Source organism: Anabrus simplex, chromosome 1 (genome assembly GCF_040414725.1).
Source record: "Anabrus simplex isolate iqAnaSimp1 chromosome 1, ASM4041472v1, whole genome shotgun sequence".
NCBI lineage: Eukaryota > Metazoa > Arthropoda > Insecta > Orthoptera > Tettigoniidae > Anabrus > Anabrus simplex.
Genome location: NC_090265.1, coordinates 740,107,380 through 740,122,856, shown reverse-complemented (window position 1 = coordinate 740,122,856; position 15,477 = coordinate 740,107,380). Strand labels below are relative to the sequence as shown.

The following is a 15,477-nucleotide window of genomic DNA, read 5'->3' as shown; positions in this document are numbered from 1 at the left end:
TTCAATAGTGTCCAAATCCCAAAGCTCTAACAGTATTAAGTTTTGCCATGGATGTAGTTATTATTGGAAAAGATTCTGAGCCAGCTTTATTACTTGCTCATGCCGCCATACATCAATCACAAGAAATTGGGCTTAACATCAATATTGGAAAATGTAAAGGAATATGCATCAAACATGGTCACCTATCAGAAGAAAAATTATTCACGGCAGATGAAAAACAGATACCATGTCTGAAGAAACAAAAATCTATTATTTGAATGTAAATTTCTCCAATTAAATTATTTTCCAGTCCGTCAAGGTCCTAAATAAACTCAAAACCACCCTAGAGCTCCTCATTTCTTCACCACTTTTGCAGTCCAATCAAAAGTTTGTTACCATAAACACTTCAATCTGTCCCAGTTTAATATACAAATTTGAGAGTGTACCACTGCAAAAGATTCCAGTCAAATTTATAAATGATGCCGATATTATGGTTAGAGGAGCATTAAAGGAAATTTTGCAACTTCCCATGGATGTCCCGAATGATATGACATACGCTGAAATGAAATTTAAAGGTCTGGGTTTATTTTGTGCATGAAGGGAAATATATCTGCAACATATTAATGCATGCAAATTTTTTAATTCTTCCAAAAACGTTTTTACACTCAACGGAAAATTTATGTCAAGAAATCAGCATGACCCTCGCTGCATTGAATGTAGCAGAAACAGAATCGATTTGAGACAAAAGGCATGGTTTTGTAGATACAAGGAAAGTTCGACTCGAAGAGAGAAGAAGAGCCTTTGACAACTGAAGAAGGAAAGAACATAAAGGCAAAGGTGTAGTCCTATTTAAACAGTATATCCCAGTAAATACATGGATTCGTGATCATAAAGGGTTGTCTTGCAATGAATGGCATGAGGCAATAAAAATGAATGCCAATGTCCCTGCTGTGGGTAGCCTACTGTACCTGGCAGATCCTAGGGCAACAGTCTCTGTCATTGCCACAGAGAGTTTGAAACTCTTTCACATGTCCCGGGAGCCTGTCTGCATGGTGATTTACTATGCATTTCACGCCATAATGTAGCCAGATCAATGACAGCTAACAAGATTATAATGTCTATGAAGAAGTACACGATCTCTCCAACAGAGGAAGCAACCGACGCATTGATATCATTGATCCAACAATTAGATCTGAGACAAACAAAAAATTCTGACAAATTATGACGAAACAGGGGACCCCTACAATCAAAAGTATTAAGCTCTCAGTCATCTCTGTAATCGGCTTGATGTTAGATGCTCGACCATTCCTAAACTGTTTGTCAACTTTTGCAATACCTTTGGGCTGAATACAGATTTCATCTATAACATTGCCATCACTGCTCTCAAGAAGTCCATCATGATCAAGAACCATGCTTGCTGACCTCAGATGAATATTTGACGTGCCGCACTCTTTTGCTTACTCTTAACTTCATATGATTATGATGATTGCTCTTTAAAGGGGCCTGACAGCTAGGTCATCAGCCCCTAATGATACGAGGTGAATAAAATGAAAATTCATCATCATCATCATTTCCCATTATCCAGCTGTAGTCGGGTAGGGGCAAATATGATTCTTCTCCACTTACTTTGGTCTTTCCACCACCCCTCTTTAACCTTTCGAATGAGATCAAAGTCAAAGGGCGAAATGTCGGGAGAGTACGGTGGGTGCTCCAATTCTTCCCATCCCCAACGTCGCAGTAGCTGCCCTACACACTCTGCTTTATGTGGTTTTGCATTGTCGTGAAGGATTATTGCACTGTCCACAAGATCCGGACATTTCTCCCGAATGCCACGGCGTACCTGTCGCACCAGGAAGTCCCTGTAGTACTGTGCGGTCACTGTTCTGCCATGTGAAATAAAGTGGCAAACAATGACACTCCTGACATCACCATGAATTTGACTGGGGAAGGATTCTGACAGACCTTCTGCCTCCTTGGTGATCCAGCATGTTGCTACTCCGCGGACTGACGTTTCAGTTCTGGTTTGTATGCCCTGGCCCAAAATTCATCGATAATGATTATTCGTGACAAGAATTGATCGCTGTCCTGTTGCCAGCGTGCAAGGTGGTCTGAGCATATTGCATAGCGCACCCACCTTTGAACTTCCGCCAGTGCATGCGGAACCCACCGCGATGAGATTTTGTGCAGTTGCAGCTCATTATGCAATATCCTGTGGACAGTGCGTTTCTCAATGCCACTTGCCCCCTCTAACTCCAAGTAGCGTCCATCGTCTGTCTTCATCCAGGAGCTGCTTGATGACGGCACGTGCCACGTCGGACCGCACACTGACAGGTCGTCTCGAACATTGCTCATCACTGGTTGACACACGTCCTTGATGAAACTCTCCTACCCACCGTGCTACTGTACAGTATGGTAGGGCATTATTCCCAAGGGCTTCCACTAATTCACTGTGACATTCCATCGCATTTCACCCTTGGAGAATGGCTATTTTGATGTAAGCGCGCTGCTCAACACGGGTTATTTCCATCTCGCACGACACTCACCAACTGACTGATTTCACAGCCCTCGCTGCGCTACTATCAGCTATAACAGAGCCACCTGTTGTTCTGCATACACACTATGCCTGCAGAACTTCCACACGACACATATATGTTTGTGATCCGTTCACACATCTACAAGAAAAAAATAGTTGCCATGACTTTTTCCCCAATCTTCGTATAATACGTCACATATCAACAAAGTCAGTAGTTTTTCAAAATTGGGTGTTTACAGCCTCAAATGTAACACCTGTAAGAATATTTCTTATGTAGGGCAGACCGGGAGATATTTTAATATAAGATATCAAGAGCATATCAATGCAACAAGATACAACAAATTTTCAGCTATCGGCCAGCATATGGTTGATTATAACCATAATTTCACGAACATTGAACAGGACATGGACATTCTTGCAATAGTAAACAAGGGTCCTTTACTCAATATAATAGAAAATTACTACATACAACTATTCAGTATTTTAATGCCAATTACATCCTTAATGAAACCACGGAGAAATCCAACATTTTATTTGATCTATTCATTTCTTTTCTCAGAAATGATAATTTAGCTGACCAAAATCGGTTCTTAAATTTAATTAAGGGTATCGCGCCGAAACAATTACTACCACGCCCACATCCTTCAGCCCCGCCTTAAGTTAGTCACCATTCCTTCCCTTCCTCTCCTCTCTCCTTCATCCCACAAGGCCCACTTCACCAGGCAGCTCCTCTCATCACACCCCCTCCACTTCCCCTGCTTCCTTCCTTGTCATTTCCAACTCACACTAGTTGCACATTACTGGCCAAGTCCATCACATCGCCGTGCAAATTGAGTGCTCTACTTCACTATTATTCTCACTCTATTTTCTTTTTCTTTTGAGAACTTTGCGTTAACATAGTTCTCCTTTCATCATCAGGTTCCATTCGATTCCATCTTGGACTGGGAATTCCACCTATTATTATTCAAGAAATAGTTTATTTACGGTCTACATACTGTATATTTTATCTGAACTCTTAAACTGAGTAATAGTGGATTCTAAGCAGGTTACACATACCCTCTGCGCCAGTGATGTACAAAATTAAAACTTTCAATCATGGGTAGGAATGTGCAATTAAGTCATAGAACTCACTACAAACAGTCTGGACATTGTAATCAGAATGCTATGAAAATTTCTTATGCTTTTATATTTGCACAATACTCACTGTCTACATAATATCCTAACATCATCATAAAATTGATGTAATGTACAACTGATCCACAATTTTTAAGAAAGTGTAATAGCCATAGAACTCACCAGAACAACCTGGATATCGCAATTAGAATGCCATGAAATTTCTATGGTTTTATCTTTGCGCAATACTTAATGTTTATGTAATATCCTAATATCATCATAAAATTGACGTAATGTACATTCGAATTTACAGATTCATAGACAATATTTTGTACTTTAAACTTAGACATTTTCATTGACTGTTTTTATCTAATCATCGGCATCACAATTTATTTTAATCTCATTCAGTATCCGACCACATTTTATAATGAATGTTATCACAATGTACATATAGTTTACTCTATTAGTTTTTATTACTTCATAAGAGGGTAATGTTCCAGGACATCCGATAGAAAAGTGTAATTATTTTAGGCTGATGATGACTTAAATTGAGGTTGAAACTAGTACCTAGCAATGCATTATGATATAAGCATAGGTATTGCAAATAATGTATAGCATTGAATAGGTGGAATAAAATATTTTATAACTAATTATATTTATATAAAATAAAATACAAAGTTTATTCCACCTAATCAATACTATACTGTAATTGCAATGGTTATAAATACATTACAATATATTAACAAGGTACTAGTTTCGACCCTATATGGGTCATCATCAGCCTAACTAAGATACTTATGGATATGCCGAAGTCCTAAGACAGAATTACGTTGTGGAAATGAGATTTAAAAGAATGAACTATGTATGTGATGCGATGATGTACATATAAAATGGTGGATTGGTGAACTGTTATAGATGAAATAATGTTGTGCTTATCAGTGACAAAATTTATTTTAGGATTTACGTCAAATACAATTAGACTGTAAGAACAGTTATCATATAATTATTACAATAATTACTAAAATATGCCCTTGTTGGTGAATAATCTAAAATTGCACTTTAAAAACGTAATGTGCCGGTTGAATGCAAAGTCCAATGCTTCTAGTGAGTTCTAGAATTCCGAATGTGTCTTCAGGTGGAGAATTAAAAGTTGAACATTGGCGCAGAGGGTGTCTGTCTTGCTTTGAGGTCCAATATATCTAATACAATGAATTCTTGCTGTACTGTGGGTAATATTCCCAATCCAAGTTGGAACCAATAGAACCTTGCGTGCAATGTGAACAACCTTACCGGTGGAGTGCAACTAAGAGAATGATTTATGCCTGTATTCGACTCTCATCCTTCTTTGTCATGGTCGAAGTTTCTGCTCCGTAAGTTGTTATGGGTACTTAATACATCCTGTACATAGTTTCCTTTCCTTTCCTTGGCACATCTTTGTCCCATAACATGTTTCTTACACTATGATAGAAACAGCTTCCAGCTTGAATCCTCTTACTAATTTCAGCATCCAGTTGAGCATTCTCCATTAGATCACTAACAAGGTATTTAAACGTCTCCACTACTTCCAGGGCCTTGTCTGCAAGTCTAATCTGACAAGAGTTTTACTCTTTTCTACACTTATTTTCAATCCACATTCCTCAATCATCCCATTTACCACATCCAACTGTTCTTCAACATCATGTCCTCCTCTCCCCAAATCACAATACCATTTGCAAATAACAACATGTTCATTTCACTTCTTCCATATGCTGCTTTTGCTGTTCTCATGATGTCATCCATTACTACTGTAAAGAGGATTGGCGATAGAACACTTCCCTGTCTCAATCCACTAGTGATTTTGAACCAACTTGTCCTGACAACTTGAGTTTGCACGCAACTACAACATTCCTTATACATTGCCACGATCATTTTTATTAATCCCTGTCCAATTCCTTTTTGCACCAGACTGTCCCAAACTTTAGTCCTGGGGACACTGCCATATGCCTTTTCAATCAATGAATGTCATCACCATTATCATTCCCATACTCCCATTGCTTTTCTATTAGTTGTCTCATAATGAAAATGGGCTCTATTGTTGACCTTTCACTTCTGAAACCAAACTGATTTTCCTGTATCTGATTTTCAACCCTCAACCTTATCCTACTTTCCAGTATCCTCTCCATTATCTTAGCAACATGGGATATCAGCGTAATTCCCCTATAGTTCTTCAATAGTTTCTTATCGCCTTTCTAGAAAATTGGGATGATTATTCCTTTTTCCCAATCCTCAGGGACCTCCTTATTCTCCCAGACACTCCTGAGAACTTGGTGTGTCAATTGCAGGCCTACAGCTCCACCAGTTTTTCCATTCTTCATCTTTCTTACTGTCATTTCAATTTTATTCATCATAATTTCTTTATCAATTTCTTCAACTAATTGCCTTTCCTGGTGGTCCATTGATTGACTCATTAGGTCTCATGTTCAGCAACTTCTGAAAATACTCTCTCCATCTATTTCTTATTTCTTCTGGCTTTGTTGATATTATGCTGCCTTCATCCATCACAAATCTGGTGTTTACTTGATCTCTCTTTTTGTTTCTTAAGATACCATACACTAATTTCTTGCTGCCCTGCATATCATCTCTTAATTTCTGTGTGAATAAGGCCCAGCTTTTCCTCTTTTCTTCCTCCACTACTTTCTTGACCAAATTCTTTGTCTCCACATATTTTCTTCTACTTTCTTCAGTCTTAGATGTTTTCCATGCTTCCCATGCCATTTTCTTTTCCTTCACTTTGATCTTTACCCTATCATTCCACTAATGTTTCTCTTTGTCTTTTACATTTCCTGATGTTCTACCACAAACCTTTTCTGCACATCCAACCAGTGCTTCCTTATTTCTTTTCCATTCATCTCCAACATTCCCCATCTCCGTCTTGGGTACCAAGGGTATTATTTATCTTTGAAATTTTTCTTGTATACTTTTCTCCATCAACTTCCATACTTTAATTCTTTTCTCTCTTCTTAATGGGAATTTTTCAATGTTTCTCATTTTCAGTTTTCCTATCACCACTCTATGATCTCCACTAAAGGCTTCTTCAGACATGGCTGTAACATCTACAAGGTTCTTCCAGTGTTCCTTCTCGATGATTATATAATCAATTCTGGTCTTTGCTCATCTGTCTCCCCAACCATACCCTGTAATCTTCTGACTGTTCTTCTTCCTAAACCAGGTGTTTCCAACAATCACTTGGTTCCTCATGCAAAAATCCACCAACAACTTGCCTTCTGGATTTACATTTCCATATCCAAAGGGCCCTACAACATCTTCCTTTCCTTGTCTTTCCATTCCAACTTACGCATTTAGATCTCCACTTCCTTATCTTCTATTTGTCTATTTGTCTCTCCAAGTCCTCTAGATGTTCATCTATGCAACCCGTTTGTGGGGCATACAACTGAAATAGATCTTCCATGCCATTTTCAAACTGGAGTCTCATCACCATCATCCTATCGCTGATGCATTTTTCTAGATTCCACATATTCTTGGATTTCTTTTCTAGGTATGATGGCCACTCCATTTTTTGCTTCAGGTCTTCTGCTGTAATACAGTTTGTATCCTTCTTTCAGAGGAATCTCTCTCGTACCCCTCTTCCTGGTCTCACACAGTCCAAGTATGGCTATCTCTTTTTCTTTCATGAAGTCAACCAGTTCTTCTGTCTTTCCTGTCAGTGTCACGACATTTACAGTTGCAATCCTGATGTAGTATGGTACTGTTTGCCCACTTCTCATAGTTCCCCCAGCACCCAAAGAGCTGCGCATCGCATTTAGCAGGGACACCCTAACCTTTTCTGAGCCACCAAATCTGCTTTATACATATAGGCTATTGTTACAATGGGCTCACCACACCCAAAGGCAAAATTAAAATTAAAACTTCAAAATGTATCCACTCACTAGAGTCTAAAACGAATGACGACGAAAAAATGACCGTGAAACAAAAACAATCACTGGATCCTATTCACAATGTCTTACGTACTGGGATTTAAAAAAAAAAAAAGCTATTTGTTTGGGGCGTTGAAATATATCTTTTGTGTGATATGAACCTGCACGTAATTGGAATGGAGGAAGTGTAGAGTGCTAAATGTGAGGAAAGGAACGTTAAGGATGACACAAACACCCAGTCCCCAGGCCAGGGATATTAATCATTTACAATAAAAAAACCTGACCCAGCCAGGAATCGAACCCGGGGCCGCCGGGTGACAGGCGGACGCGTTGCCCCCTACACCGCGGGGCCGGACTACTGGGATGATACTTATCTAAAGGGGTCCAAAATCCAGGTCATCGGCCCCTCATAATGGTAATAATCACTGGTAAAGCAGAACCATGGTGTTCCTCCTATAGTGGTACTAATCACAGGCAATGTAGATCCATGGTATTTTACACACAATGGCACCACTCACAGGTAACACAAACCTATGGTGTTCCGCACATAAGCAATGCAGAACCATGGTATTTCTCAGATAGTGAGACTAATCATGGGCACCGGTATTCCCATGGAGTTCCTCACTTAGTGGAACTAATCACAGGCCATGTATACTCATGGTGTTGCTTGCATCGTGCTACTAATCATAGGCAATGTAGACCCACGGAGTATCACACATTATGGTATTACTCTCAGGCAACGCAGACCCTTGGTTTTCATCACAGTGGTACTTATCACAGGCGCCAGTCAAACCCGTGGTTTTTCTCACACAGTGGTGCCAACCACAGGCAACGCAGACCCATGCTGTTCCTTATAAAGCGGTACTACGCCCAGGTAACACAGACCCATTCTAAACACAGTCGAACTGACCAGTGGAACACACACGATGACCTCCATCACAAGCAACACTGAGACCCACAGTGTTCCTCACATAATGGTATGGCTCCAATATAACGTACACCCATGGTTTTCCTCACAAGGTGGTACTAGTCGCAAGTAAAGTCGAACTATGGTGTTCCGCATGTAATGGTACTAATGACAGGTAATCTCATGGTTCTAATGTCATCATCCCTTTGTCGCCCATTTTAGTCACCTCTTACGACGGGCAGGGGATATCATGGGTGTATTCTTCATCTGCATTCCCCACCCACAAGGGGTTATTTTGTTACAGTGCATAAACTTTATCAAGGAACTTTTCAGAGACTTTCTAGTGACTGCTAGGGCTGTTCATTAGGCAACTACATGGTGCTCAAATAGAAAAAAATCTGTATTTTTCACCCACACCAAGTTTAATCTTACTGCAGAACTTAAGGTATGATTTCCTGGAGGTCACCATATATAGTATATGTAAAATCCCTCCCACAGTGATTGAGAAAATCAGAATGTTTCAACAGCTCCAGAGATCCCTTTTACACTAAAAATACAATGAAACTCCCAAAAACACGATTTTTGTACTTTTAAACAAAAACATGTTTCTTTTGATGAAGTGATTGTATCATGTTCACCATGCTGATGAGACAGCTCAATTTCTATCGACATGAGTTTTGCGTTTTGTTGCCTTCCACAGTGGTACGAGGACCATATATTTGAATGTTTAGTGAAAGATACTTCTATCAGTGAAGTGGATTGAATCATCATCATTCTGGCATATGCAGTGACATTACCTTCATCCAGAACTCTAATTCGGGGTGGCGGGCACATGCCATCTACCAAATTTTGATCGAGGATGCTTTGTTGTAGGTATTGCACAATAGAGATATGATTAAGACGAGATGGAACTTCTCAATAAAATGCCTCTCATTCAGCGAGGTGGCACTGTCATTTTGTAACATTATCTACTGTAGTAATTATGTCTGTCAACCCTGAGTAAGTTTTACTTATAAGATACATTAAGATTTTTGTCGATTTTCTACTATTAATACTGACCCATGCCTGGTGAGCAATGTGCGTCCCTCTTCGTCCTCTGGAGCTTCTAGCCGTTTGTGTCCTGGAGACGTCGGCTCAATGTGGGTGTGCTCTTGGTTTTGTTCCTCCAGGACAGAGTCGTCCAGTAAGTGGCGTGACTTGGTCTCCTCAGGCAGGGGGAGAACCTGAGGGGATTTGTTGAAAATACTGCAAACAGTAAATAATTTGCATTACTTCCTAGCAAAATACTCTGCTCAGAACGTCATGCATGAAAAGCCAATGAAACGAAACTGCACTACAAGTGAACTGCAGACATCTAAGAAAAGACAAGCAGACCTGAGAGACAGTAGAGAAGACAGATGTTACACTACACTATGACAACCAACAGTAGCAACAAGAAGCAACAAGATAGAGACAGGAATGTGCTGTACATTACGATAGCAGGTGTCATCTTTATGATGTTCACGTGTATTATTTATTCAGGGTTTAGTTCCAAAACTGTCAGTACTAGAACCTTCTTCAAGTTTCTGCTCAGTATTATAGCATAATAATCTGTAAAAATACATTTTATGTGTAAACTAATTGGAAGTTTGGGGAAGAAGAAACCAAGACAGGACAAGGGAAGAGACAACAAGATAAAGACAAACATAAGCAGAGAAGACAAGGAACAAGATAAGAGTCATAAAAGGTAACTGAAAGGAACACATATATGGAATGATAGACCATAGATACTGTGAAGGATGAGGATATGTCAATCAAGTGGTCGTTCCTCTGATGGCGACTGTTGTCAGCCCTCACACTGCAGGCATCTCCATGTGTGGGACATGCACAACTCCCCTCAGCCACCCTGAACTGTGGACGAACTGATCCTTGCAGCGCAACAAGCATGACTTGAAATTCCGCAAGACATGATCCAGGCCTATATTGACTCCATAACACACAGGATTCCCTGTGTACTGAGATGTGCAAATAGAAGCACTGCCTCACCCCTTCATTATCTGTGGTGTGTCTTTTAAGCACTAACATCTTCAATCTACAATGCACTCCCAGCAGTTTTTGGTAATTAATGCATGAACATTCATGAAATATAAAAAAAACCACGAATTATCCAGTTTTCCCACTGTCCATAGTAAAAACAAAACCACTGGTTAAAATATTGAATGCTACACATAATATTCACATACTGTTGTATCCTGGAGGTGAACCACAGTTACCAGTTTCTTGATCAACTCTTTTTCTCAGACTCACTGGTGTACGGTTAACTAGGCATAACCCTTTCTTCACCCAGTATCCTAATTGTTAGAACATTATGGATTCACCCTGAAACTGATGATCTTAATGCCTCTCTATTGAACCAGTCCTTCACATATTTTACAATCCAAGAGGGGACGATTATTTCAGTAAAGGGAACGTCAAATCTTGTCCCCATAATCTGGATTCCACATAAAGCAATAAGCTTTGTGACTTATGATCTACAATCCAGTAAAACAATGTGCTTCCTAGCTAGCTTATTAATTTCTGTTCTTCTCAAGATTTACCGGTAAGCACTTCAAAAATTGTTCTGTGCTGCCTGATCCCGATTGCCAGTGCTGCAAATAAGTTAACTTAATTTCAGCGTTTTGTTCTCGGTGTGGCTGTTAAACTCCATTTAACTGAAACATGCTTGTATAGTGCAAGCAATGGTTTCGTCCACTTAAGTTTCTTTATGTTGTCAGTGGTGGAATGAATACTCATCCGGATGTAAATATCTGCTGTGAATCATGCGTTCTCTGAGTGACTGTAGTTTGTGTTCCGAGGAAATTATTATTTTTGGAAGAGATTAATTCGGATGTGAATTTTGAAAGCCGTGACAAAATCTCATGGGGTAGGGAGAGAAGTGGTTGCGAAGACTGATAGGGAGTTTGTGCCTGCAGTAAAACTCATGTATGTCGAATACTAATTTCACTTATTAACAACCACCTACTCAATACAATACAATACACTCATTGAATTATAAAATAATCATGAGGTGTCTTAAATAATTGCTTAAATAATGGAACATGTTTCATTCGGCATAGCGAACATCATCAGCCGTTAATGTACAAAGACTAGGTCAGGGCCCTGAGCTTAAGTGATCAAAATTGTTAAAAGAATAACGATGTCGTAATAAAAAGTAATATGATAACATTAGACTTAATTTGTAACAGTATGTACAGATCAACAGCGAGAATTTGTGGTGAAATACATTGAACGATGGCAGTCTGTGAAGTTAAAAACAATCATGGGGTTGTTAAAGTAAAAAAAAAAAAAGATATTGTAGAAATTTAAAATATACGTCAATGCGTGAAGCGTGGATTAATTATTGATGATGGAGTTCTTTCAATTATGCAAAAACAAAAGTTGAAATAGAGTTAATCGAATAGTACGAGTCAAATTGAACCAGTCAAAAGCCGCATGACGACGTAACTAAGGTTGATATGACATGATCTCCGGTAGTTGCGAATTCTGTAGGAGAGACAATCACAATGCCAGAAGGAAATACAAGTTGAACTAGTCCACATTCACGCGCTAGCAATAAAATTAAAATCGTATACAACGTAGAACATCAATGATGAACTCAAAGAATAACTGCGATCTTGAATATAGGGAGAGTTCTGGCAATCCGTAGATGAATGAAGCAGAATATGGCACAATTGGAGTTTGAAATCTGGAATGAAAGAAAAGGGAGGAAAATGAAGTTATGTTATAACAGAAAATGAAGAAGGAGAAAAGAAAAAATTTGAAAGAGGAGGCTTACCCTTGGGACTAGTGTGAGGTGTCCGCTAGCGTTGGCTGCGTGAAGCAAACTGGCGAGTAGCTTTATTGCTGCTTCTAGTGTTGTATGTATGTATACGTAGAGGCAGGGAGTGAGTCATGTGAGGTGGAGGGGCGACTGATTCCTTGGGCGGGTCGGATGTCCGTGGAGGGGGTGTTGCATGAAAGGGCGGTAGAGCAGTAGCTGTTGTTACAGAGGAAATATTATTAGCGGTTGTGTAATTAAAAATTCTCATAAAGTTATTATTATTTATATTGAAAAGAGAGAGTAGTTCTGGAATTTTTTCAATTATTGGACTTTTAATTTCTGAAGTATCATTTAAATTTTGATTTCCGTTAAAATACTGGTCTAAGAATACATAAATGTTCTCAAACTCTGTCATAAGTTTACTTTTATTGACGTATTTCAAGATTTGAAGGTCTTTTTCAATTGTCGTAAAACTGTGACCAGTTTCTTCCATATGGGTGCTCATAGCGGAATACTTTTTATGTTTCGAAGCTTTGTAGTGTTCAAGGTATCTGGTCAAAAAGCTACGTCCAGTCTGTCCGATATAAGAAAATCCACAATGGGTGCATTTAAGCCTATAGATACCAGAGTTAGAGAATTTATTGTGATTAATGTTAACTAGATTTGAATTGAAGAATATATTACGGTTCATATATCGGGTTCTATAAGCGATATTAATATTGTATTTCTTTAGAGGGTTAGTAACTTGAAATAGGCCTGGGTTCGTGTAGGTAAAGGGAGCCTATTTTGTTTTTTTAGGCTTGTCCGGAATCAGTTTCGTTGTAGTTTTTAATTTTATCTTGTTGATGATTTTATTAATCATCAAGGGATTATAGCCATTAATTCTGGTCAAATCATTGATATAGTTTAGTTCTTTTTTTTTTTTTTCATATGGAAAAAACTGGTCACAGTTTTACGACTATTGAAAAAGACCTTCAAATCTTGAAATACGTCAATAAAAGTAAACTTATGACAGAGTTTGAGAACATTTATATATTCTTAGACCAGTATTTTAACGGAAATCAAAATTTAAATGATACTTCAGAAATTAAAAGTCCAATAATTGAAAAAATTCCAGAACTGCTCTCTCTTTTCAATATAAATAATAATAACTTTATGAGAATTTTTAATTACACAACCGCTAATAATATTTCCACTGTAACAACAGCTACTGCTCTACAGCCCTTTCATGCGACACCCCCTCCACGAACATCCGACCCGCCCAAGGAATCGGTTGCCCCTCCACCGCACATGACTCACTCCCCGCCTCTACGTATACATACATACAACACTAGAAGCAGCAATAAAGCTACTCACCAGTTTGCTTCACGCAGCCAACGCTAGCGGACACCTCACACTAGTCCCAAGGGTAAGCCTCCTCTTTCAAATTTTTTCTTTTCTCCTTCTTCATTTTCTGTTATAACATAACTTCATTTTCCTCCCTTTTCTTTCATTCCAGATTTCAAACTCCAATTGTGCCATATTCTGCTTCATTCATCTACGGATTGCCAGAACTCTCCCTATATTCAAGATCGCAGTTATTCTTTAATGAGTTCATCATTGATGTTCTACGTTGTATACGATTTTAATTTTATTGCTAGCGCGTGAATGTGGACTAGTTCAACTTGTATTTCCTTCTGGCATTGTGATTGTCTCTCCTACAGAATTCGCAACTACCGGAGATCATGTCATATCAACCTTAGTTACGTCGTCATGCGGCTTTTGACTGGTTCAATTTGACTCGTACTATTCGATTAACTCTATTTCAACTTTTGTTTTTGCATAATTGAAAGAACTCCATCATCAATAATTAATCCACGCTTCACGCATTGACGTATATTTTAAATTTCTACAATATCTTTTTTTTTTTTTTTACTTTAACAACCCCATGATTGTTTTTAACTTCACAGACTGGCATCGTTCAATGTATTTCACCACAAATTCTCGCTGTTGATCTGTACATACTGTTACAAATTAAGTCTAATGTTATCATATTACTTTTTATTACAACATCGTTATTCTTTTAACAATTTTGATCACTTAAGCTCAGGGCCCTGACCTAGTCTTTGTACATTAACGGCTGATGATGTTCGCTATGCTGAACGAAACATGTTCCATTATTTAAGACACCTCATGATTATTTTATAATTCAATGAGTATATTGTATTGTATTGAGTAGGTGGTTGTTAATAAAAGAATTTTATAATTTTAATATATTATCCTCAATATGGTTCTATTATGAGATTAATTACATGTACTAATTTCACTCCAGATTTTTTTATGAACGAGAAAATTTTAAAGAATATTGCAGATTAAATTATCAGATTTTTTAAATACACAGTCAAGATCAAGTCATGAAGTCCCACACACGGGGCGCAGGGCCACATCTGAGAATTCTGCAGTGAAAAGGTTAAACAAGTGACCACTTTCAGAAAACATGAACAAATACCAAGGACAGGACAGGACAGGACAGGACTCCCACAATGTGGATAGAGGGAACAACAAAGCATTATCCTTCTTTCTCCTTTTCCTAACAGGAAAGCTTGTAGTTTTATGTGATAATAGCTTTACGTGAGCTCCAAACCACGGGAACAGGAAAACCCCACATACAAAGGCTGGTGGTCTCCTCGTTCTTCACTTCTCATATCTTAAGAAAAGATCCCCCTGCATATCAGTGGTAGCATGTAGGCATCAAACACGGCAGCAGTAGATGGATTTTTTAAGGGTGGCGTTTCATTTGGTGTCTACCTGACAAAATTAATTAAAACTCGCCCAACAAATATCTGGTGGAGTAAAACAGAATGCAGGGAGCCTAAATGACACACGGTAGCTGAGGCCATACAATTATTACTGAATGGTCGCCTCAACAAGTCTAGACGGCTGCAGTAGGGAGGAACCTGTTAGGGAACAACAAGGATTGATGAAGATGGCCTTGCTCACATTAACCTGTCATTGACTGCACTTTCATAGCTTCCTGTTACCGGGTGTCACAAAGAGAAGAGACCAAATATTAAATAACCACAGATCAGAAATTGATGAAAATATCATTTTTTAATTTAATTGTAAACTTGACAAAAACTGTTCAAAGCTCATCCCTCTTGAAGAGCCTGGTCATCGCTGCAAAAAATAACACACAGCACTGAGCAATCTAGGCCAAGTTTTAATTAGTTTTGTCGAACACCAAGCGTGTCAC

At 38.7% G+C, this 15,477-nt stretch overlaps 1 protein-coding gene across 3 annotated transcripts in view; it reads right to left on the bottom strand.

Moving 5' to 3' along the window:
• RalGPS (Ral GEF with PH domain and SH3 binding motif) overlaps nucleotides 1–15,477 on the bottom strand; it is a 605,207-nt gene that overhangs the window by 16,786 nt on the left and 572,944 nt on the right. For all 3 annotated transcript variants that reach the window (XM_067146666.2, XM_068227553.1, XM_067146665.2), the window contains one exon: nucleotides 9,506–9,691. In XM_067146666.2, coding sequence (XP_067002767.1) covers nucleotides 9,506–9,691 — 186 coding nt within the window. The remainder of the gene's footprint in view (nucleotides 1–9,505; nucleotides 9,692–15,477) is intronic.